The sequence below is a fragment of the Paraphaeosphaeria sporulosa genome (genome assembly GCF_001642045.1).
Source record: "Paraphaeosphaeria sporulosa strain AP3s5-JAC2a unplaced genomic scaffold CC84scaffold_3, whole genome shotgun sequence".
Taxonomy (NCBI): Eukaryota; Fungi; Ascomycota; class Dothideomycetes; order Pleosporales; family Didymosphaeriaceae; genus Paraphaeosphaeria; species Paraphaeosphaeria sporulosa.
This window is the reverse complement of record NW_017253362.1, coordinates 1507032-1530465: the sequence shown is the minus strand read 5'-3', so window position 1 is coordinate 1530465 and position 23434 is coordinate 1507032. Positions and strand designations below refer to the sequence as shown.

Here is a 23434-nt window from a genome sequence, read left to right as displayed (position 1 = left end):
TTGACAGTTGCCCATCAATATGCTGCTCTGCTCATGCCGCCTCTCGGCCGGAAAACGCGCCGCGGTACCCCAGATTCTGACCCGAGGTGCAGCGCGCACCACCACCACCACCGCACCACGGTTACCGAGCTATCCATCAGCTCCACGCCGGACTAGCGGCGGCCGGGACATGATGCGACTTGTAAAAGCCATGTCTCCGCCGTCACGGTCCTCTGAAGCTGAAGAGTACTCGTCGCCGTCAAGTCTGATGTTGCCCTCCGTCGGCTCGGTTACAGGATCCATTCTTCGCAGAACGCTCCATCACGTTTCCCCCAGCAAGAAATCCTCTGACAAAGCGGGCAAATGGAAGCTGTAGGGACGTCTTCTCCGCCCTCCGCGACGTCGCTCAACACCCCTTTCCTGCCCACCTCATACTTTGCATCGCAGGCGCACCGAGTCCGGCGTCGATTGAGCGGCCTGCACCGTCGTGGCACAAAGAGGGCGAGGCTGCAGCCAAGCCCCCGCGCATCCATGTCGCCCTCCACCACCCTCCCGGACCCCACGGCGGGCGAACCCGGGCGTGCTGCGAGTACACCCGCAGCATATAGCCCGTCTGATGTACCGACGCGCCCGCGACGCACCACAGCGCAATCCGACATACACGAGACTATCCTGCACCCCGGCACTGTGCGCATCAACGTGCAGGGTGCCTTCATCGTCAGCGACGAGCCGACCACGCCCCGGAGCGACGACTACGAGCACGACCCGCGCGACATCCGCCTGCCAAACCACACGGCCGTGGTCAGCCATATCGCCGTTGATGCAAGACGTCCCTTGACTTTACCTCGGGACCCCGCTAACGCGACCCCAGATCGGAGGCTCCCTGGCCAAGCTCGTCTACTTCTCGCGCGAACCCGAAGACTCCCTGGGCGGCCGACTCAACTTCCTCAAGTTCGAGACGGATAGGATAGACTCATGCATCGAGTTCATGCACAAGCTGCAAGCCGACTACCGGCGGCAGAATGGCTCCGGCCCCGAAGAGCTCTGCGTTATGGCGACGGGCGGCGGCGCCTTCAAGTTCTACGACAAGATACGGGAGGCGCTGGGCGTAGAAGTCATACGGGAGGATGAGATGGAGTGTCTGATAATAGGTGCGGCGTGTGATTCGAGCAGAGAGCCTGCAGCCGGCTAACCCACATCTGCCATAGGTCTCGACTTCTTCATCACAGAGATCCCAGACGAGGTCTTTACCTACCGCGAAGAGTCCCCGATGGACTTCATACCGTACCCGCCGCAACCGCCCTCCATATACCCCTACCTCCTCGTCAACATCGGCTCCGGCGTCTCCATGGTCAAGGTCTCGGGGCCGCGGCAGTATGAGCGTATTGGCGGCACATCGCTCGGCGGCGGAACCCTCTGGGGCCTGCTGTCCCTGCTGACAGGCGCGCGCAACTTCGATGACATGCTCAAGCTCGCCGAAAAAGGCGACAACTCGACGGTCGACCTCCTCGTTGGCGACATCTACGGCGCAGGGTACAACAAGATCGGCCTCAAGAGCACGCACATTGCCTCCTCCTTCGGCAAAGTCTACAAGATGAAGCGCGCCGCTGAGGACGAAGCCGAAGACGGCTGCGGCAACGGCGCCTCCTCGCACTACTCCGAGCACGACCACGTCGCGGGCTCCTCGGAGCTGCCACACCCGCCCGCCAAGTTCCGCCCCGAAGATATCTCCCGCTCCCTCCTGTACGCCGTGTCAAACAACATCGGGCAGATCGCCTATCTCCACGCCGAGAAGCACAATCTCGAGAAGATATACTTTGGCGGGTCGTTCATCGGGGGTCATGCGCAGACGATGCACACGCTAAGTTATGCGATTAGATTTTGGTCGAAGGGCAGCAAGCAGGCGTATTTCTTAAGGCATGAGGGGTATCTTGGGGCCGTGGGGGCGTTCTTGAAGAGGCAACCGAGGAATTGGGGGAGGAGGGGGAGCTTTGAGGGGAGGTGAGGGTTGCGTTGGATGGCGCAGTTGTAGGGGATATGTGTAGAATAGACAGAGCACGATACCAATATTCTGTTGGCTTGATGGTGTGAGTCACTCTGGATTGAGTGATGGAGCTTGTGGTCGTCAAGAGGAAGGAGCGGCGGAATGTGTGCGCCTGCCATCTCGTGGGCACGGGAGAACCGTCATGTCACGATAGCATTCTCGGCGGTCCGGATCCTATTTTTCACGCATGGATTTGCTTGAGCTACTATGAGTAGTAATTCAATTTCAATGCGATGCCGCATAGCCAGGGATGACATGAGCACGTTCCCAGGAAATTTGCGTCACGTGATGATTATCTTGGTATGAATGAACTCCATCAGTATCCGGAACCATTGGTTGATGATCCATATCCCTCCTATATCATTACCATCACATCACCATGGGGAGACATTTTTCCACTTAGGTTTAAGAAGCACTTCGAGTGGGTGTCTTAAGTGATACATCATGAACCGATTGCGTGCTAATGAACAACAGGAGCCACAATCTGCCCAGCCGGCGATCGGTGAAAAGATTGAGGCGCAAGGCAGCGAGGATGAGCAGATGGAGAGCATGCGTCCGGCGTAGAGGAAGGTATACAGGACATTGCATGAGTGACAATCTACCAGAAAACATCGGATAGCTGCGTGGAGTACCCCTGCCCTTACCATTGCCCTCCACGAAAGACTTTTGCCTCTTTTCCGCCCCACAATATTGCGAACATGTGACAGTGGCTCACTACACACAGCCCTGAACAATGTTAGCCTGATAATTCAAGCACAACCTCAACAAGTGGATTAGGCGCTACTAACGTTACAACTGAAACTTATTTCCCACGTGGCTTCGCACATGTAGCTGTGCGCAAGGACATGTAGGTTGATGACAACATTCCTCCTAGATAGTCATTCAAGTCGTATATACTCCAGAAACCGCTCATACCCATGAAGAAAGATTGAACAAGCACTGGCAACGCTAACAGATGATACAGAACATGGTGATCATTGATATACTCATTACACATTAAAATCGCTACTAACAAAAAGGGATATCATTCTGAAACCAAATCAAACCGCCACATCCACCCTCCTTACCTCGCGACCGCCGGATCAGGCAAATCCTTCACACTGGGCAGATCCGCTACCGTCGCGCGCGGCTTCTCCTGCTCCAGCCCCTGCCCACGCTCATCCGAGATCACGAGCGGCGGCTGCGTCTCCTCCTGCAGCGCGCCCTGCCTGCTCGACTCGCCGTTACCGTGGCCGCGGAGATTAGCGTTGGAAGCGAAGATGGAGTCTGCGTCCGAGGCGATAGAAGAGGCACTGCTGGCAAGGGCGGAATCACCACCTTCAGGGCCTTCGGCGGTGAGGTTGTTCTTCTCGCGCTCTTGCTTCTCGAGGCGGGTTTCGCGACCGCGCTTGTGGCAGTACCAGAAGACGAAGAGGAGGACTGTGGATGGTTAGTCAAGGCTGTAGTTTGGGGTGGGCAGGTGGGTGAAGGGACTTACGGCACACGGCCAGACTCATGAGGATGTTTGTGCCGGTTAGGATGGCAGGGAAGCGCAGCTTGAGGAAGTTCAGGATGCTGCGGAGCATGGTGGCTACCGCGCCTTCGGCTGACAGCAGGCTCTTCAGACTAGGGATCTTCGCCTTCTGCTTCGCCTTCTTCTTGGCGTAGCTTTTCGCGCCGTCTTGCCAGGTCTGCTTCTGCTTTGCGTCGAAGCCGGGTTTCTCGGCGGTTGCGGCGAGGATCTCGGGGCCGAGGGCGGCCGTCATCTTGGCGGGCAGACTCTTGACCATGTTCTGCAGGAAGGGCGGGAGGTTGCCGTACATCTTCTTGAGGTTGGCGTCGTACTCTGTGAAGAGCTTCTCGAGGTCATCGTAGGCAGTTGGAACGCCGTTGACGATGTCCTTGAGGACGAGGGTGAACTTTCCGAAGAGCTCCTCGGACTCTTTGCTGAAGGAGAAGACGCGGTTGTTAACGGCGGAGAGGTTGAGGTCGTCAAGGATAGCGGTGAGGTCTTGTTGCTCCTTCTCCTTCTCTTTTTGCTCTTCGGTCTTGGCGGACTCAGCGGCAGAGAGGAGATCGTCGGCGGCTCTTTGCTTATCCTTGGGCGTGATGGTGGCGGCCTTCTTCTGGTCTTTCTCCTTGGCCTTACCATCCGCGTCTTTCTTCTCGGTCGCCTTCTTGAAGCGTGACTGGGCCAGTGCAAAGTATCCCATGACGCTCTTCTTCCTACCCAGGCCCTGCTTGTCGGCATCCGACACGGTGACCTCGGGCGGACTCATGGGGAGCGGCACCTTGTCTGCGCCGTCCATTAGCGCCTCTTGGGCATCCCTTCCCTCCTTCTTCTCACCATTCTCAACCACTTCGGCTGGGCGCGTGGGCAGCGGCGGGCGCTCGCCCTCCGGCTCCTGTGCGATGGCAGCTAAACGCGCCATGAACTTCTCGTCTTCTTCGTCGAGGACGGGCGAGGCGGCGGGCTCTTCGCTGGGCGTGCTCACGGCGGGCGCGGGTGGTGACGCAGGCTTTCCGACTGCGGCATCGACGGCCTTTTCGACAGTTTCTTCTGTTGGTTCCGCCTGCTTGGATTGGCGGCGGAACTTTTTGACGTTGAAGTAGGAGAGTGACATTGTGTATGTGGACAGCCGTGGGGTATGGTATAGTGAAGCGTTGGAGAGATAGTTGATTTTCAAAAATTAGAGGATAGAGGAAAGTAGTTGTGACGTCTAAGAGACGAGATCTGGGGATCTGCGCTGTTATCGCCTTCGCATGACGATCCAGGCGCAGGGCTTCGCTTGCAGCGCCGTATGGATGCGAACCAGGTTGTTAACCTTTGTGAGAGGTTAGCATGTTGCGTCATCTCGCAGGGATGTGGTGGGGAGCCAGCGCCACACTCAGCCACACTTCCTGACCTCACATGTCCTCGAGGAACGCCATAGTCCGTCTCCTTCCATTCCACGTGCTTCCATGCGCCTGTCTTACTGCACTGATAAAAATTCATGATTTTGAAAGCGGCATACTCCAATTTCTAGGCTTCAACCCTTTTGCATCCTCCAGTACGTCGACGCCAGTTCAATCTGAGGCAGTAGCTTCTCCGCCTGCAGTTGGTATCCTGGGTGAGGGTGATTCACTTTGCTGTGGAGCTGAGTGCGATCGAACCTTGTGAATTGGGACGGCAATTGAAGAAACATCTACTATGGGGATGGAGAGTTGAGACTGAGGGTTTCCCCAGCCACAGGTGCGAAGCACGTCGGAGATATCAATTTCGCCAACGTTTGAAATTCAGTTATCGCCAGTCTGAGGAAGCTTGGAACCGTAAATGTATCAAGGTGCTTCCGGATACTGCGACATCATTCCACAGGAACGTATTCATCATGAGCGGCGACATGCATACCCGTGCCTCGTACGGTCATGAAAATGGATGATTATCAGAGCATCACAAGATTCGAATTATAAACTTCTTGACCACTTTCGATGCAGGTATATTGATGCTACGAGCTTTCGACAACTCCCCGTGGAGAAATACTGCGTTGCCGCACGACACACACGAGTACTCGTCCTCGGCCGGCGCAAGGTCCTTCCATCTCGACTTACCCAGAAGCGGGGCAATCATTCCGATGTCTTCTTGCGTTACTAATGCAGCTATAGATTTCCACTTTTGGTTCATGGAGGTCATCAAAGGCACAACATGCTCACTGTGATATAGATGAGGAGAATACCGTCGTTTGGAGCATCACCGCCTAACAAGCTAAACCTTGAAAGGGGCAAGCCGTTGTATGGAGGAACTCTATAGCTCGCACGATCATGACGATTGCATCGAAACGGCAGTTGGTGGACGCTCTCTAAATCGAATCGTATGTAAAGAATCATCGATGGAGACGGTGGTCTATCGCTCAACACGAGACTACAGCCGCTGAGCGCTGAATCATGAGCGCGCCTTACTACTTCCTCGCAGCTTGGTGCAACTCAGAACACTCACTTTGGCCTTCTAAAGCCTTCACGGTCGACTTGACTGACGTTACGAACCTCAAAGTCTGCTCTGCCTTCACTTATAGTTGAGCTTGATTCCACTCACCACGATTTACTGACCCGGCAACCGCGCCCGAAATCTCGCCGTCACCTGCAGCAGATAAACAACGCCGACCACCTCAAAACCTTCCGCCCAAATCGAACACACGACATACTACGATTCATTGACCGACATCCACCACGCTCACAAGATGGCGCCCGACGGTCAGCCTGGCAACGAGTTCATGCTTGACCTATCTGGTAGGTACACAGTTGATTTGCCCCTTACACTTTTTTGTTTTTGTCAACTGCGAGTATACCCAGCAACCACTATTAACACAAGCAAAATCAAAGATGACGACATCGGCGGTGACAACCACTCCGTGGCCTCCTTTAGCGACGATGCTGCTCTGGACGAGGATATTGGTGTCGCGCACTACGATGAGATCCATCTGTCCGACCCTATGACTTTCGATGTAAGCAAAGGCACATTCACCATTACAGTCAACTCCTGACGTCGACTAGGAGGACTTGAATTTCCAGGACTTGGGCGACTACGTCCGCGACAGCTCCCCCGTGCGTCTCCAAGGCTACGACGACTACATCGGCGCCAACGCCGCCAACGACGATCTCTACGCCGACGATGGTGCTCGCAGCGCAAAGCGGTCCAAAACCACCCTCGCCGTTCGCTCCAAGAACACTCAGCCCGCGCACTACCGCCACACCACTCTCGCGGCTGAGCGCTCCGCGCAGCGCGTCACCGCCGATGACTCCGTCAACTACCATATCGAAGACGATGTAGGTATCGCGTACACCGGTCCATCGCGGCTCGCGGGTACGTTCGGTAAAATCAATCGCGAGAAGGGCAGCACGTTGCCGGCGTACCACAAGAAGGTGTCGCATGAGCTTGACTCAGACGACGAGCTGATGATGGTGATGCGAGAGAAGGGGTGAGTTGCATTCTAAAATGCCTTGACGGCGCTTGAAATGTGATTAGGAACTGATGGGATCAAGATTCTCCGACAAGCAGATCGCTGATCGCCTGCTCAAGGCCAAGCGCGTCAAGTACGACTCAAAGAGCGTATCCACCCGCATCCAGCGCATCAAAGTCGTGCAGGCACAGCGCGCAGACTTCGAGCTTGAGAACGGCATCATCGAGTGGAAGATGGAAGATGTACGTTCCCCAGCCCTTTCCCATACTCCAAGAAAGAAACCCCAATCTGACAGCACCCAGGACCACCTCCTCCTCCGCGCCTACGACATTGCGTCGATTGAAATCGCCTACGAGATCGAGCGCCTCCGCGCCTGGCGCTTCAAGAAGACCGCAGAGTGGATGCGCCGTATGAACAAGACCTCGCTCTTCAGCGGCAAAGCCTGCCATGCGCGCTATGCCGCCCTGCTCGATGGCACCGCCACCATCCCCTGCGACGTCGACGACGACCCAGCCGCCCGCCACACCGCGATGGCCGCTTTCCGTGCCGAGAAAGAAGCAGAGCGCGACGCCGAGCGCGAAGCTCAAGAGGCAGCCGCTGCGGAACAGGAGCGCATCAAGCTCGAGGCCGCGGAGCGCCAGGCCGCCCTCAACCTCGAGAAAGCAAAGAAGCAAGCCGCAAAGAAGAAAGCCTCCAACGCGCGGGCGACGCAGCAGGCGACCAAGAAGGCGCTCGAGGCGCGCCAGGCGGAGGAGTACCTGCGCAAGAAAGAAGCCGCCGCCCAGGAGAAGGCGAAGAAGAAGGCGGACGCGGAGAAGAACTTCAAGCTGCGCCAGGACTTTGCGCTGCGCCACTTCCGCAACGTGACGGAGGAGACGCCGGACCCGCGGCGCGTGCTCAGCATCGCGGACCTGCGCATGCTCTGCCGCGCGCGCAAGATGAACGATTATGTCGGCAGGAAGGAGGGCGATGCGAAGGCGGTGCTGCTGAAGCGGTTGCAGGACGCGGATGAGGCGCTGCGGGCGACGAAGCTGCGGGAGATGGTGCGGGAGAAGGGGATTCCCAGCGGTGGCAACAAAGTGCAGATGCTGTACCAACTTGCGCTTTTTGCGGCGCGGGAGTGCGATAGTTATGTGGCGAATAGGGAGGGCGAGGAGGTAGATGGTGGGGATGAGAGTGAGGGGATGGAGGTGGATGGTATGGTGTAGAGGGGGCATGTCTGGACGGAGGTTGCTGCTAGGTGTGGACGATGGGTGTGATCTGACTATCTTTCGGGCTTGCAATCGACACGATTGCTGATTGCTTGCGGCCCGGTCGTCTTCTACCGACCGTTCTGCCTTCCGCTGGCGACACTTGAAATCCCAGCCTGATCATCTTCTTATCGATGCATTGGAATGACAAAAGTTCGGCGCTATGGCGTATAAATAGCTTAACGAATAGGTCACGGAGGATTACATGAACAGGATGAACAGGACATTGCTTAGTGGGTACCGCATTCAAATGCTTCAAATAGCAGATTAGGCGTTGCATAACATCACTATAGTGTGTGTGTGGAGTTTGCGTGCATCTGGGTGTGTAGTTGCGTTGCAATGATTTTTGGAGTGCTTTCGTTGTTCGTGAGAGTGTGAATAAGGTAGCGAGCACCCGAACATCTGCATATGGTCGCAACTTGTAGTGCGCGATGAGCTTCATCAGGCAGATCACAAGAGAACTGGATACGCGAAAATCTTCTGGAGTAGAAGTATATTGACGACTCTATTTTGTGTCATCTTGGTATGTTCAGTGCGGAGAGGCAGGTAGATCGCACACGTCCCCTCCTATTCCCATTCAAGAACCCATTTCGATCCTGTCCATACCCAACCCTTTGCTTCCAACGAATCGCGCACCTAGTAGACTGCACGTCTTATCTCTCCCCCATCCCAGCCCCAAGGCCTCATTCCTGCCTTTCTCTGACCCCTGCCTCCGTAGCACCCGGACCTTCCCTCCACGCGACCTTCTCCTCACAAACCCACTCGTAGTCCCAGTACCGTACCTTACCGCCGACACTGAGAACCGCGGGAGTGAAGGTGGGGGCGCACGGGAGAAACTGGTCGCCGATGCGGACGCTGCGCTTCCACCCACCGACCTCCTTGTCCAGCCCATCTTCAACCACCCACTCCCACCGCTCCACGCTCACATAACCCCCCTTCATCAAGATACCCTGGCAGTACCTCCCCAGCCGCATTACCACGCCCCGCACATCGTGCGCCTCATCCTCGCACCGCAGCACAATCGAGTACACCAGCGGGTCTGCTTCCTCCCTCGTTGGCGCCGCCCGCGGTGCCTCATCTGTCCACAGCTCCTCATACGCCCACATCTTCCCTGTGGCCGGATTAATCCCTTCGCCGAACTCCAGCGTTTGGGTAGCACTCAGCGGGAACATAGTGCCCTCGTCTTTTGGCATGCCGGTAGGGGATGAGGAGATGGGATGCCGGCTGTCGAGCCAGTGGGTCCAGGTGGCGTGGGTGATGGGCGCGGGCCAGGCGCGGTGGTGCTCTGCGTGGCGGGATGCGGTGGCAGCGTGCTCGGTGACGCCGTGGGGGTATGGGTCTGGGATGGGAACGGAGTATGAGGTGCCGGCGAAGGCCCAGTCGAGTCTGCATGCATACGTATTAGTCTACATCTCTTTCTTCTTGGTATGGGAGGGTATGCAGTATATGCAGGTTGGGTGTCACGTGTCCTGTCCATCTAGCCACATGCACCAGGCATAATAGTGCAAAGATAGGAATAGCAACTCACCTTGCCCTCGGACCCCCCTCATTAGGCAACTCCGGGTCCTCCTCCAGAATTGGCTTGAACACCCGGACGTCGATGAACTGCTTGGTCGTGCTGGTCAGGACGAGCGAGGACGTGGGCTCGACGGGCGTTGCGGGAAGGTCGAGCGGGTTCTGGGAGGGCAGGCCTGCGGAGTACGGAATAGGCGTTCCTGGCGGCAGTGGGTGCGGTAGCGGGTAGAAGTACGTGCGGTGCGATATACTTGCATTTGCGGGATTGGGGTCGGCGGGCATTGTGGAGTTTGGTTGCGGGTGAGAATGGTCGGGCGTATGATTTGATTTGAGAAGGTAAGGGTGGTGCCTTTGGTGCTGTGCGGCTTGGGATTGCAAAAGACAGTAGAGGCGGGGAGGGCGCGCATGGAGCGATTGTTATCGGGACCGCGCGCTGGTGGAAGGAGCTTGAGGTCAAGGTGGAGCTTGGGGCCCCGCACTAGAAGTTCACTTCCGCGAAGTGTACCTGAGCAACGTCAACTTGGCTTCAATACCCTATGCGCGCGGATATGATAATCGAATCCAAGCGAAGAGCTCCAGTAATGCAAGAGACCGTGAGTAGTGGAAAAGACTGATCATGAATCGTGTACTACACGTAGAATTGACATGCACGAGGCAATGGTGGCTGCATTGAGGACTAGATATCATTCACTGCTACTGTAGCAGGCTACCCCAAACCATTGACGCCGCCCATGCTGGGAATATCCACCGCCAAACCGTGATCACCGTTTTTGAAACATCGTTAAGCATACCGCTGCGCCGTCCTGGAACGATGCGCCTATTTCTTCTTGGAGTCAGCCTCCTCGGCCTTGGCCTTAGCACGCTTCTCCTTGGCACCAGCGTAGCGCTGCTCAGCGCGCTGGTCACGGAGCTTCCTGTAGGCGTTCTCGGTGGCCTCGACGCTACCGATGGAAGCCTCCTCGAAGATGGGCTTGTTGACGATGGGGAAGACGGAGCTGGTGGAGGTGACGGTCTCGCCCTTCTTGGCGGCCTTGACGTCCTCAGCGGAGGCGTCACCGCTCTTGGTCTTGCCGTTGCGGCGGGGGAAGAGGATAAGCTTCTTGCGGTACTCTTGGAGGCGCTCGACGTTGGCCTTGAGGCTCTCCTCGGACAGGTTCTGGCGGCGGGGGTCGACCGAGATACCAATGGTGGGTGCGAGCTTGCGGGGGATGCCGGCGGCCTTCAACTCAGCAAGAGAGAAACCACGACCGGGGCGCACGCGGCGGTTGTCTGCAAACATATTAGCCAATTGCTTCCTCCACACCTCATGCGGACGTACACTTGACGGTCGGGCAGCGGACTACAGGTCGCAGCTTGTCAACGGGACGAGGAGCGACCTTGGTGATCTTGGCGGCGCGGGCATCGCGACGGCTCTTCTTCTTGCCGGCCTAATCGAAACGATTAACATCTTCATCTGACACAGGCGCCGCTACTCTCAGCGGTTTGAGAGGGGATTTACCTGGTCGAAGTGCACGCGGACGTAGCGCTGCCTGTGGAACTGTTAGCGACGTCGCATCCCAAGAGCTTCAATCGCAGCGCCTACCAGTCCTTGTGGAAGTGGTTCTTCTGGATCTGCTGGTTGTGCTTGATGGCCATTGTTGCAGATGTTGGTCGCGACCTGTGGTTAGTACGGCTGAGCAAGAGGTTCGAAATCGCAAAGTTCTGTGATGGGCAAAATTCGCTTACGGCGCGCGGCCAAACTATTTCGCCGCCCGCTAGCCACTAGTTAGCGTTGGTGGTCCTGGCCGCTTGGCTGCACTACAGGTGGATCGCGAACTTCATGATTCTAGTTCTGCAGCGCGTTCCCAATCTGCACGAGACTGCATCGCATCTCTGCGTTCTTGCATTGCAGAGAGATTATGCGCGGCCTCAGAGTGACTATTCAATATATCCACTAACTACCGGTTTCATACTCACGACACGGGCCTTTCACACGAAAGCTAACGTGGCTATATAGACATTGATTACTATCTACCGTGCATTTCTCATCGCAGCCGTACAATCAGTGGTATCCATCAAAAAGCAAAAGACCAGAGTCGGGTGTCTCTGTAACTATTACAACACGGCAAGCATGTCAATCCAACATGCCTTAGCATAGAATACAAGGCGAAAATCGATTCACGCAAACTCCAAGTCCATCTGTCCATCATACCAAATCGTCACTCATAAGAAATTGCTAGACGCAGCCTAGTCCCGCAGACCGAGGCCGATCCCCAGACCAACGCCGCCCCCATCTATCCGTCCCCGCTTGGTCGGACTCGCGTGGTGCTCAGACAACTGCCGCTTCTTGTCGAGCTCGGCTGAGCGGGTCAGGCCGTGCCCCTTCTTGACTTGGCCGAAGATCTTACTTTGAACCAGATTTGATGATTGTGAGGATGGAGCCGACGGCCTCTTTGGTACTGAGGGTGCCCTGCGGAGCATACTGGTCGCGAGTTGGCTGGCCTGGGATTCGGTCACTTCTTCTTCTCTGTCGGTATAGGCTTCTTCCTCATCCACACTGGATGCAGTGATGGTGGAGTTGCTGCTTTCGCGTCGAGCGTGTGCTGCTTTCACAGCTCCACTCTCTTGTTGGTAGTGAGCAGGAGGTGCCGATTGAGGTATGTTGATGGCGGAGAACGTGGTTGGCGTTCGTGGGATCTCTAGGGGAACATGGGCAGCACGCGCCCTTGGCGTCTGAGGGAGTGACGACATGGACTGAGCCCCCCGAGTGTGCCCGAATCGGGACCGGGGCCCATGTGACCTTGCCGGCGTTGAAGGTGCTGTGGCGGTTTCTTGGCTAAGCATCTTGTCTGCTAATAGGAGTGCCTCGAAATTGCTCTGCCCTCTGCTTCTCTCGTCAGACAGGGCAGACACACGGTTGAGCTTGTGACGCGGAGTCGCGTGCGGGGTACCGAAAGCAGAACGTGGTGACTCGTTCATTTGCTCAAGGTACGGCAGGTATGGTGCAATGTGGTCGCGGTTCTTGCGAATTCTGGACTTCAAACGGTCGTTCTCTTCCATCAGCCCAGCAAGTTCCCCCTCCCGATGCTCGGTCAAGCGTTTCTGCTGGTCATACAAGTCTCGCAGTTCTTCGTTCTCGTTCTGCAGCAACTGAATCTGGCGGTTCATCTCAGACATGACGATGGCGTTGGCAGCAACGTTTGGCGACTCCTGGTAGGTCTGCTCCGGCTTCGACTCGTTTCGGCGCTTCTCCTCGGCCTTTTGCAAAACATCAATCTCACGCTGAGCCATGGCCAATTCCACCGCCATCCGGCTTGCCGACTCCTGACGTTCCATGACGGCCATGTTGTACTGCAGTTTGTGGTGTGCAGCTGATAGCCGTACATCGCGCAACTTGCCAGTCAGGTCGTTGACCATGGCACGAAGCTCCTCGGTCGACGCATTGTCGACCTGCTCCGGGGTGTAGAGAGCGGCGGCGGACTCGGTCAGAGCAGAAGGTTGGTTCGGCAGCTTTGAGGTCGGCGGGGGTGACGAAAGCCCAGGTGTCGGGGGCGACGGTGTCCGTACCACAGAACGGGTGTCTGGTAGCTGGGACGAGGGCGGTGGCGTCATGGAAGAGGTTGTGCGAGGTGCCGGAGATGTAAACTTCTCCATCTTGGGGATAGGAGATGCAGAGCGCGAGGCAGATGGCAGTGCGGGCGTCGCAGGCCTGGACGGCTGCGTTGAAGGGATAAGTACAGACTCCTGGGAGGCCTGCGACAATGGTGCCTGGGAGTCCATTCTGCCGAGGCGCGAACGGGACCAAGACGCGACCGACACGTCAGAATTGCGGACGGGACGCGCGCTGTTTGCAGGCTCGACAGTGCGCGATGCGACGGCTGCCAGTGCTTTGCGCGACACGTGAAGGGATGCGGAGACGGCAGCAAGGCGCGTTGGCGGGCAAGGGCCGTGGCGGTGAGCGGGGCTGTCGCGTCGGGCGCGCGCTGCAGCGATATGTGGGTATGCGTCCGGACGGCGGTTCGCAGTCGCGCACACAATGCGACCAATGTCAAGGCAGACGTGGCAATGCGCAGTGTATGGCGAGACGTGTGGCGTGTGTCCGACGGGGCGTGGAGGAGGAGTTGGAGTGAACCGGCGGAGCAGGTGCGGGAGGCTGGCGCGGGCAGACGAGGCACGAAAGTGGTTCGTCCTTGCCGCTTTGGGCTGGCTTCGTTTGGACACGGCCCCGTTGCGTTGCGAAGGGTAACCAGCAGCATCCCGCGTGCTCAGGCACACCTGCGAGCCCGGCTCTCGAATTGCTGCCCTTCATACCAAATCATTTCGCCGTCGCGAGCGCCTCCTCCGAGTCTGTTCCGCGTGGTTGGCCATGGATCGTTCTGAGCGTGCGTGAACAACACGCGCCGACACGTTGCAAGTCCCTCGACGACCGCGATGGAGCAGCCTTCCGGGATCCCACGCCCGTCGTCAGGGATCCCACGCCCGACCTCGCGCCTCCCCGTGCTCAGGCCGGCGGGCAGCCAGAGCCAGCTGCGCTCCACCCCGTCTACCGAGCAGCTGCGCAAGAAGCCATCGCTGTCTGCAGTCTCACCAGTCTCCCGCGCCAGTCAGCCGCCGGCCCTGCAGAAGAAGCCCTCGCAGTCGTCGATCTCACGGGTCGGCCAGCCACCGCTGCAGAAGAAGCCCTCGCTCTCTTCTGTCTCACGTGCTAGTCAACCGCCGCTGCAGAAGAAGCCTTCGTTGTCTTCAGTATCCCGCATCAGCCAACCGCCGCCGTCGCTGCAGAAGAAGCCCTCGAGAACGTCCCTCGCCCGATCATCCATTGTCCCCCCGGCATCTGCCAATCCGAGCTCGAACAGAGTATCTGTGCTCTCCACCAAACGCTCCATTCCCAGTCTTGCAGGCCGAAACTCTGCCGCTGACGCTCCCGTGTTCAAGAAACCCACTGGCCGTCCGCCGTCGCGACAGACCAGGGCCAGCGTCCAGCCGGCGAAAGCCCACAATGGAGCACAAAACGACGACGTGTTGGGCGACTTGGATGCATTTCGCTCCGCCTCGAGAGCGTCTTCGAGGGCCAGCTCAAGAGCAGGGTTTCATGAAACCGAGCCGCAGTATGCGCTAGATATCGATGAAGATGCGCCCGCACCGGCAGTGAGAAAGTCGCGTCCGTCTCTGTCAGACCGGACCATTGAGAGCCTGGCTCAACTACCTTCCTCACCAGCCGGTGGCAAGGGGCGTCGGAGGTCGAGCTTCTTCAACAGTGGGGACTCAATGGGTCCGCCGCCGAGACCTGCCTCAGCGTTGTCAAATGGAAGACGACCTACTACGAGCGATGGCACGCCACTAGCAGTGCCGGCTACACCACAAAGAGGCACTCTTATCTCTCAGCGAGGTATGTCACCCCATATTTGCTCGGACGAATCAAGCTAATAACATACCAGGTTCGATGACGGCCCCGCGTAGCGTCAGTGCCTCCATGACCGGCACATCTGGAACTCCCAGCAAGAGATCATCCATCGCCCGACCTCCTTCCATGATAAAAAAGCCGCCTCTTTCTCAGTTTCAAAATTTGCAGTCAACGCCAAATGTCCGGCCGCTATCCAACAGCAACACCGCGGTGGCGAGGACGCCGAAATTACGGACTTCTATTGCAGGCACTTTTGGTCAAGCTATATCACCGCCGGCGACTTCACCAGTATCTACACTTGCATCAGCAAAGAAAACACCAGAAACGGCTCGGAAGACCGGAAACTCCTCTGCTGCACTGAGAGAACAACTTGCCAAAGCAAAAGCTGCGAAACGTTCGGAAAAACCTGATAGTGCAGATGCCAACACACCCAAACCCAGTTCCTCTCAGGCATTGCGCGACCAAATCGCAAAGGCAAAAGCGGCGAAACGGGCCAACGTGACAAGCCCCCCGCGTCCTCGCACCAACACCCCACCGCGCGATGCTATCATACCGGACCCGGTCGAAATTGCTAGTTTCGACTTCGGCTTGGACGATCCATTCAACCAGCGGCCTAAGGGAGCGTCTCTGCTGCGAAAGCGCGTCGATGCTGCCCGCGCAGATGGGAGGCTTAATCTAGCTGCAATGGACCTGGACGAGATACCCGAAGAAGTTTTGAAAATGTACGAATACGATCCCGAGGTGAATACCGCATGGGGCGAGGTCGTCGACCTCACTTCCATGATAATGGCCGACAATAATCTTCATGTCCTCCCCGATTCCATGTTCCCCTACGTCGACTACGATGCCGTGATGGAGTCGGAGGACGTAGTCCCACAATTTGGTGGGATCCTGAATCTTGACCTTCACGGCAACGCATTCCGAGAGCTCCCACTAGGCTTGGGCCGACTGCCGCAACTCTCCAAACTCAATCTTTCCAGGAACAAACTGACCACCGACTCGCTAGCTGTTGTTTTCGGGATTACTACTCTGCGCGAGCTCAAGCTAGCGGAGAATCAACTCACAGGCGCCCTCCCCAGCCAGATTGAGAACTTGACCTCGTTGGAAACATTGGACTTGCAAGCAAATCGATTGTCCAGCTTGCCACCAGAAATCCGAGCTCTTACACATCTCAAGGTGTTGAATGTAGCCGAAAACAAACTCACTGGTCTCCCGAACGATGTGTTCACATCCATGCCGGTCGTCGATTTGAACGCGTCTAAGAATTCTTTTAGTGGCACCTTTTTCGAGGTGGAGACTGTTTCGAATCTACAGACCCTCAGTCTCGCCAACAATCAGCTCACAAGCCTCTGTACCTCGGACACAATTTCGCTTCCTTCTATGAAGCATCTTGATCTTTCGATGAACAGGTTGTCTAGCCTGCCGAACATGGCTGCCTGGACCAATCTAGTAACTTTGCTCATTGGCGAGAACAGCCTGTCGACCTTCCCGGAAGGGCTCTGCTCGCTGAAGCAGCTACGGAATGCAGACTTTACAGCAAACAGCATCAACAAGATAGATGAAAGCATAGCTCTCATGGAGGGCTTGGAGAATCTGACGCTTGCAGCCAATCCACTTCGCGAGCGCAAGTACCTGACAATGAATGCGGAAGACATCAAGCGTGATCTCATGTCAAAGCTGGATCCTGGAGTAGTGCCCGACGGAGATATGCTCCAGGATCTAGCTGGTATCAAGGACCTGGAAGCGGAAATCAACGGCTGGAAACTGACGCCTTCCGGTGCACTCGACCTTTCCTCTCATAACATGACTGAAGTCGATGAAGACGAACTGGCATCATTCGCCGAGTCGCATAACATCAAGCAGCTATATCTACAGCAAAACCAACTTACCAGGATACCTATGGCCGTAGCGCAACTTTCCTTCTTAACCGTTCTTGACCTGTCCAAGAACAGCGTTACCGATCCACTCTTAGAAAGCCTTGAGCTCCCTAAACTTCGCGAAATTCGACTCGGCAACAACAAGCTCAAGTCGTTCCATGCAATTACCTCCAAGCTATCGGCACCTAGTCTACATCATCTCGACGTCTCGAACAACAAGATCGCCGGATCGTTGCCAAATTTGCGCGAGTCTTACCCCGCGCTCCTGACCCTGCTCGCATCCGACAACGGCATCGACGAAGTGTCTGCCGAGTCGCTTGAGGGTCTGAAAATCGTCAGCCTGAGCAACAACGAGATTGCGCGCTTGGAACCTCACATCGGGTTGCTGGCGGGCACACTAACGAGTTTAGACGTTGAGGGCAATAAGTTCCGCGTGCCGAACTACGCGGTGCTCAAGAAGGGCACTGATGCTGTGCTGACGTGGCTGAAAGACAAGATACCGTCTCCTACCGATGAATTCGACCCTGGGAGCCCGGCTTTCTAGGCACTTCGTTTCGTTGCACAACTTTTGGGATTCTTTGTTTTTGCTGGGAGGCGTTTGAGATTGATTGATACCTTGGTTATTTGATCCAGTAGGAAGATGTCTGGAACGTCTTGCCTTGTGCCATTGCAAAAGCCGCAGTTTCTTGCCTTCACCGCGGTTTCTGCTTTGTCTGTATTACCTAACCTTGGATGAGTACTCCGATACCATTAATTTGCATTGTAATACATCGTTTTTATCACTCGAATATTTCTCTCAAATGCATTGTCTACGAGCGCAAGATTGGGTTGTTGCGCTGACGATGAATAGTTCCTGTTCTGCGGTTCGTCCGACTCAGGTTCGCAACTCCGACTTCGCGCCTCTATCTCGGCCCAACGTTAATTCATCCGCGAAGTCGTCCGTCTCGGACCAACCCGCGCACGCACACGCGCGGAGCCTCAGCCTCGCACTCGGAGGCAGCGTACGTAACGCCACAAGCGGCCTGCATGACAGCGTGCATGTCATCTATGCTGGCCTGTGCGCGAAGGGGTGGAGTGCGAGGTATACCCGCATTGGGAGTCCTGTCGGGGATTTAGCGCGACAGCCACGCTAGTGGAGATGTTTTAGTTAGTGATGGTTTATTTGTGCGTTGTATGAGGGACTAATTCGTGGTTAGTGGGGAGGGTGAATAGGATGTGGGAGGTATAAAAAGGAGGAGGAAGTGCGAAGGAGGGAAGAGTACTGGAAACTGAGCGTACTCTCCCCATCGATCGGATCCACGCAATACCTGATCACACCAAAGCCACCTGCCCACTACACCAAGACACTATCTAAGATGCCCTTCAAAGACATCCTTGCAGCCCAGGCGAGTACGTTAACTCAGCCGCAGATGAAATACACACGGTTTGTACACCTTCTCATATCACCTTACCCAAGCCAAGCTAGCTTACCTACCCCTTCGTCCACTCACAACGCTTCATTTGGGGTTACTGTTGAGCGGCAGTCACAATCCATTCGTGCGGTACCATATCGTTATGTATTAGCTTTCTGGGACACTACTTCATGGTCCGCGTGAAAGATTTCCTGTCTAGAAAAATGCCTCTCCTCACAACGCATACTAACATAGCCCCAGCCTCGGACGCTCCGGCCTCAAAATCTCCGCCATCGTCCTCGGCACCATGGGCTTCGGCAGTCCTACGTCCTCCATCGGGCCCTGGGTCCTGGACGCTGCTGCCTCGCTTCCCTTGCTCAAATACGCTTTCGACAAGGGGATCAACACGTGGGACACTGCGGACTTCTACTCGCAGGGCAAAAGCGAGGAGGTCATCGGGGAGGCGATTAGGACGTATGGGATCCCGAGGGAGAAGCTCGTGCTGCTGTCTAAAGTTTTCTTCGGCGTGGACGAGGGCGAAGTAGTGGGGGAAGATGGCGCTCTCGATTTGGGAAAAGCGATGGTCAACGATGGGGTTATGGTGAATCGTGTGGGGTTGAGCAGGTCAGTGTTGCTGTTGCGATTGGCAGTGCTATCAAACGACTAACCCTTAGGCCTGCGCAGGAAACACATCCTTGATGCGGTCGATAGGAGTGTGGAGAGACTCGGGACGTATATCGATGTGCTGCAGATCCATCGGTTTGATGAGGATGTGCCCCCCGAGGAGATTATGAAGGCTTTGAACGATGTTGTTGAGAGCGGCAAGGTACGGTATATCGGCGCGAGTAGTATGAGTGCGTGGCAGTTCCAGATGCTGAACAACGTTGCTGAAAAGCACGGCTGGTATGTTACATGTTTCCCCTCCGTTACTCCTTCGTCTGGAGTTTCTTTCCAATTGGCATGGGAGTCCAGCTGACAGCACACGCAGGCACACGTTCATTTCGATGCAAAACTACCACAACCTCCTCTACCGCGAGGAGGAGCGTGAAATGCACCCCTACTGCGCGCACGCCGGCATCGGGCTGATCCCCTGGTCGCCCCTCGCGCAGGGCAAGCTCGCGCGCCCCTGGTCCACCTCCTCCTTCCGCAACGACAGCAATGCCTTTAGTGCCATGTTCGCGTCTACCTCCGCGGACAAAGCTATTGTCGATAAGGTCGAGGAGGTGGCGGGGAGGCTGGGTGTCAGCATGGCGCAGGTGGCCACCGCGTGGAGTCTTAGCAAGGGTGTGAATCCGATTTTGGGACTGCAGAGCGAGAAGCGGATTGATGAGGCGGTCGGGGCGGTCGGGCTCGTGCTGCAGGATGAGGATGTGAAGGCGTTGGAGGGGGCGTATGTCGCTAAGGGGGTGGCGCCGTTGTGGTAGGTATTTCACTGCGGACTCGAGACTCGCTTGATGTCTATTTGACTGCTTCCTGCTAGTTGTTCCATTTCATTGGATAGGGCGAGCTTAACATTGAAGACACTTTGTCGTTTGGTCCAGTAATCGGGTGATGTTGCCCGTGATCCACGATCTTGAGTTCATGAAGACGTACATCCTGAGTATGGATATGCTCAGGTACCATTTCCGCCTGACTGAATTCGAATGGAGCCTTTGGGTGTTACCTTACCAGGCTTCTCCGGCCGATGAGGCGATTCAAGGGCGTCCACACCCTTCACGCATAGAAGATTCATGATATTGAGCTTTGGCATGGGAAGCAATCGTGGCATGGACAAAGCCAGCATAAGGCAGTAGAACGCAAGCAGTTTTGAACTGCTTTCTGAATCAAGATCGCGTGAGATTTTGACAAGATGGAAATAGCCAACGATGACTCCTGTACGATGCAACGTGCGATGCGACGTCGTCATGATTAGGCTTACAAGGAGGCTCCATTCACTTTTGCCTTGCAGGCAAATTTTGTTGATGCTGCACCCAGGCTACCCATATTCTCAGGTCAATTCACTTCCGCTTTCCACGTTCGACAACCCCACCTCGCACAATCGGCATAGACCATTCGAAGCGTCAAGTCCCTTCTAACGAAAATATAACGCTCAATATGATTGAAGCCCAATTTACGGAAGGCGGCATTGAGCTGATTCTGAACACTGTAAATATTCATCCATCCACTGCATACATGAACAAGAACGGAAATACACTTTTCCAGCGCGTTGCCGACGTCGAAAAGCAAGTCGCAGAGTTGGAGGCTTAGCTGACGCTGGAGCGGCGGGCGTCTGAGCTACAGCGGCAAGCGTATGAGTCGCGTATCTCTTCGCTCAGGGGAATGAACGAGACCTCATGGAATCGCTTCGAGGCTTTATTCGACCGTCAGCGGCACCGTGGCTCACACCAGAAGAACGCTGCCAAGTGCGAGCTCCAAGATATGGCAAACGTCGCGCAACATCGCGCGCTCGGCTTCCCCTACTCGATTCTAGCAACCCCACCAGGGCGATCCATAACGATGACGACGCTTACCACTCGCACGGCGTTGACATCCCCGACACTGATTTCCGCTACAATACACGCTCAGTCGAATCAACCTTGCGATTAGGCACAACGAATGGCGAAGCAAGCCCAGAGGATGGCTCAAGCATTACGTCAATGTTTGACTCGCTGCCAAAGATACCATCAACACTGCCCAGCACTCCCTCACGCCTGGTTGATATTACGTATGCGAAGGACCTTGCGCGCTCGGACGTGCCCGTGATGGCTCAGCAGTCAAACTTCCCGATCCAAAGCAAGCGTACCACAGCTCAGATGGAGCAAGTCATTGCAGGTATTCGATCGCATGGTTCACGTCTAATTCACAAACAGCATTTCTACCCACCCCAAAAGCTCTAGCTTCCCCACATGCATCCAATGCTACGTTCACAGCCGCAGATGTGATTCTAGCGTTATCTGTAATAATTGCTCTCAGAACGGGAAGGCATGCAGAAGAGCGCGATGCAAGCATCATGCAGATGGTCTCTGTCAAGTACTAGATTCCACTATGGCACACGATGAAGACGAAGCCGTATATGTCGGTCATATCGTGGAGACCGGACATGTGCAGAAGCTTAGGGGTGGTGAAGCCGACTGGGACAAGCTCAGCCCCAGGCCCAGGCGTAAGCGCCAAACGTGGGCAGAAGATACAGAATAAGGAGAATTTAAGGTCCTCAATCATTCACCGCATGCATGGCAGCTGATTGGCACTAGGGAGGAGCGTGGGGATGCATCATAAGAGGCAAGGTTCGGTACCACCGTGCATGCAAGGACAATGCCTTAGCCACCGTTGGACAAGAAGTCATGAAGAATGGGGCGGCGATACGTCTTTTTGTGTAACTTGCATATGTAGAAGGAATACATGCATATTGGAAGTTTGCTTGAATGTGATATGAAACTCATTCATGAATTTCCAATGCTGCGCCTGGTCAGCTTTCTCTTATCTTCCTCGCGTGCTTTGGTAGTGGACAACCGTGGACACATTCTAGTTCTGGCTTCTCACGTGTACAGCTAGGTTGCAGTACTTCCTGAAAATTCAAGTCCACGAAGTTGAAGTATTTCGTTGAGAATCTGAGTGCTGACAACAGTCGCTTCCTCAGTATCCGGACTGGGTAACGCAACTGAGACACTCAGAGAACAGAATATTGGAGAGCCGGTCGGAGGGATCTTGCAGATTCCAAAACGAACGGGCCCTCCATCTGTAATTGATGGGTCGCAGTAGGGTGTGTGTGTCAGTTAGTATAACATTCCAGAAAGATGGCGGTGTTGGGAGTGGAATCAATTATCCGGCTTTCAATTCTGGAAGGCTGTAGACCCATTGGATACTGAATCCATCGGAGTTGGGATCTAAGGGATGGAAGTAATTATAGAGGCGAGAATGAATATATAGAGACCGAATAGACATCTGAGAATAGTGTGGCCTGGATAGCACCCGAGTATGCCACGCGTAGCTTTCTGACTACCCATTCGGAGTAATAAACGATGCCTTCGCGGTTCTCAGCGATAGAAATGTCATCATCGGAAGAAGACAGAGGTTCCTATCTCAGACTGGAGTTGCCGGAATTGACATCGCTCTTGGATTTGACACGCATTGTCCTATGCTGGAGGTTAAAATGGCAACACGCAAGCCAATGAGCAATATGAATCAAGAGAAGGACATACTGGACTCTAAGGAGATTGTTGTGAGATCAAGCAACGCCAAGAGGTTACGAGGGTGAGAGGGAGTGACAAGCGAAACGGTACGGTACTGTTGAGAGTACGACGGTATAACTTCCCATGATACTTATACTCAAACAAGGATAAGTCTCTCACATGTGCTGTCTGGAACTCTGAATAGAATGTTGTTTGCTTTGAACGATGGCTTGAGATTTGCAGGCCACTGATTGGCTGCGTTCGTGATCAGCTACGTACTCCTACAACTAGCTCAGTCTAGAGCAGGTTTACCATGCTTGTGATCCATACTTCACCGGAAACATTCCTGGAACCTACAAGCTTGCGGCTGCGACGAAGTTTATTGGTCGCGTATGTGATTATGGGAAGCTTCCAAGCGTGGGTCCGCGCAATGATACTGAATGGTAGTTGCCACTAACAGTGTCTCATATTCAAGTTCTGCCTTGATAGTACTGGTCTCCGTGCACTTCTCTTAGGCATGAGTGCGGTCCTTCCTCGTCGTGTCCTGAAATGAAGATGGGTAATCTAAACTTCAAGAACAACATCGTCGTCAAATAGACAGTTTATTGCTTGTGGCCGAGGACATGTAAATCCATCCACCAACGATGTAGCGAGAGGGAACTTCAGCTACTTCTGTACTGTCTCGATTTGTCATTTATAGCCCATAGAACGCAACGGCAGCCCCGCTACGTCATGCACACACCAATACAAGAGAACATGGGCACAACCCTGTACAAACAATTCCTTCCAATTCCCCAAAAAATCAAAATCAAAGATCCACTGACTTACATATAAGCCGCGACCGCCGGGCTCGCCAACCAACAGCTAATCCATAGCCCATACATCTTGTACGTCTTCCTGTCCGCCGCAACCCTCTTCAGAATCGCTGCCCTCG

At 55.3% G+C, this 23434-nt stretch overlaps 9 protein-coding genes across 9 annotated transcripts; 4 read left to right on the top strand and 5 right to left on the bottom strand.

Moving 5' to 3' along the window:
• Window positions 1–510: 510 nt before the first annotated feature.
• On the top strand, window positions 511–1984 carry CC84DRAFT_1087532 (fumble-domain-containing protein; the record flags this gene model as incomplete). Its single annotated transcript, XM_018174206.1, has 3 exons — window positions 511–808; window positions 858–1130; window positions 1188–1984. The coding sequence occupies 3 exons, from the start codon at window positions 511–513 to the stop codon at window positions 1982–1984; spliced, it is 1368 nt and encodes a 455-aa protein (XP_018038762.1).
• A 339-nt stretch (window positions 1985–2323) lies between these two features.
• On the bottom strand, window positions 2324–2744 carry CC84DRAFT_576397 (uncharacterized protein). Its single transcript, XM_018186731.1, has one exon. The coding sequence runs from the start codon at window positions 2668–2670 to the stop codon at window positions 2398–2400; it is 273 nt and encodes a 90-aa protein (XP_018038761.1). The 5' UTR covers window positions 2671–2744; the 3' UTR covers window positions 2324–2397.
• Window positions 2745–2984: 240 nt separating this feature from the next.
• Window positions 2985–4802, bottom strand: CC84DRAFT_1141075 (uncharacterized protein). Its single transcript, XM_018176310.1, has 2 exons — window positions 3501–4802; window positions 2985–3442 (listed from the first exon to the last, which is right to left on the bottom strand). The coding sequence occupies exons 1-2, from the start codon at window positions 4624–4626 to the stop codon at window positions 3087–3089; spliced, it is 1482 nt and encodes a 493-aa protein (XP_018038760.1). The 5' UTR covers window positions 4627–4802; the 3' UTR covers window positions 2985–3086.
• A 1432-nt stretch (window positions 4803–6234) lies between these two features.
• On the top strand, window positions 6235–8489 carry CC84DRAFT_1114836 (uncharacterized protein). The gene is made up of 4 exons (XM_018175407.1): window positions 6235–6480; window positions 6530–6954; window positions 7019–7178; window positions 7239–8489. Exons 1-4 carry the CDS (start codon window positions 6250–6252, stop codon window positions 8142–8144), a joined length of 1722 nt encoding a protein of 573 aa, XP_018038759.1. The 5' UTR covers window positions 6235–6249; the 3' UTR covers window positions 8145–8489.
• A 179-nt stretch (window positions 8490–8668) lies between these two features.
• On the bottom strand, window positions 8669–10140 carry CC84DRAFT_1257262 (uncharacterized protein). The gene is made up of 2 exons (XM_018184718.1): window positions 9715–10140; window positions 8669–9572 (listed from the first exon to the last, which is right to left on the bottom strand). Exons 1-2 carry the CDS (start codon window positions 9981–9983, stop codon window positions 8870–8872), a joined length of 972 nt encoding a protein of 323 aa, XP_018038758.1. The 5' UTR covers window positions 9984–10140; the 3' UTR covers window positions 8669–8869.
• A 293-nt stretch (window positions 10141–10433) lies between these two features.
• CC84DRAFT_1162354 (ribosomal protein L13e) lies at window positions 10434–11367 on the bottom strand. The gene is made up of 4 exons (XM_018177969.1): window positions 11284–11367; window positions 11200–11230; window positions 11020–11128; window positions 10434–10970 (listed from the first exon to the last, which is right to left on the bottom strand). Exons 1-4 carry the CDS (start codon window positions 11334–11336, stop codon window positions 10519–10521), a joined length of 645 nt encoding a protein of 214 aa, XP_018038757.1. The 5' UTR covers window positions 11337–11367; the 3' UTR covers window positions 10434–10518.
• A 320-nt stretch (window positions 11368–11687) lies between these two features.
• On the bottom strand, window positions 11688–13807 carry CC84DRAFT_1257260 (uncharacterized protein). Its single transcript, XM_018184717.1, has one exon. The coding sequence runs from the start codon at window positions 13458–13460 to the stop codon at window positions 11928–11930; it is 1533 nt and encodes a 510-aa protein (XP_018038756.1). The 5' UTR covers window positions 13461–13807; the 3' UTR covers window positions 11688–11927.
• Window positions 13808–14111: 304 nt separating this feature from the next.
• CC84DRAFT_1194600 (L domain-like protein) lies at window positions 14112–17505 on the top strand (the record flags this gene model as incomplete). Its single annotated transcript, XM_018181354.1, has 6 exons — window positions 14112–14254; window positions 14390–14851; window positions 14899–14980; window positions 15028–15069; window positions 15141–15372; window positions 15503–17505. The coding sequence occupies 6 exons, from the start codon at window positions 14112–14114 to the stop codon at window positions 17503–17505; spliced, it is 2964 nt and encodes a 987-aa protein (XP_018038755.1).
• A 671-nt stretch (window positions 17506–18176) lies between these two features.
• Window positions 18177–19857, top strand: CC84DRAFT_1257258 (Aldo/keto reductase). Its single transcript, XM_018184716.1, has 4 exons — window positions 18177–18384; window positions 18614–18976; window positions 19037–19255; window positions 19341–19857. Exons 1-4 carry the CDS (start codon window positions 18317–18319, stop codon window positions 19774–19776), a joined length of 1086 nt encoding a protein of 361 aa, XP_018038754.1. The 5' UTR covers window positions 18177–18316; the 3' UTR covers window positions 19777–19857.
• Window positions 19858–23434: the final 3577 nt, after the last annotated feature.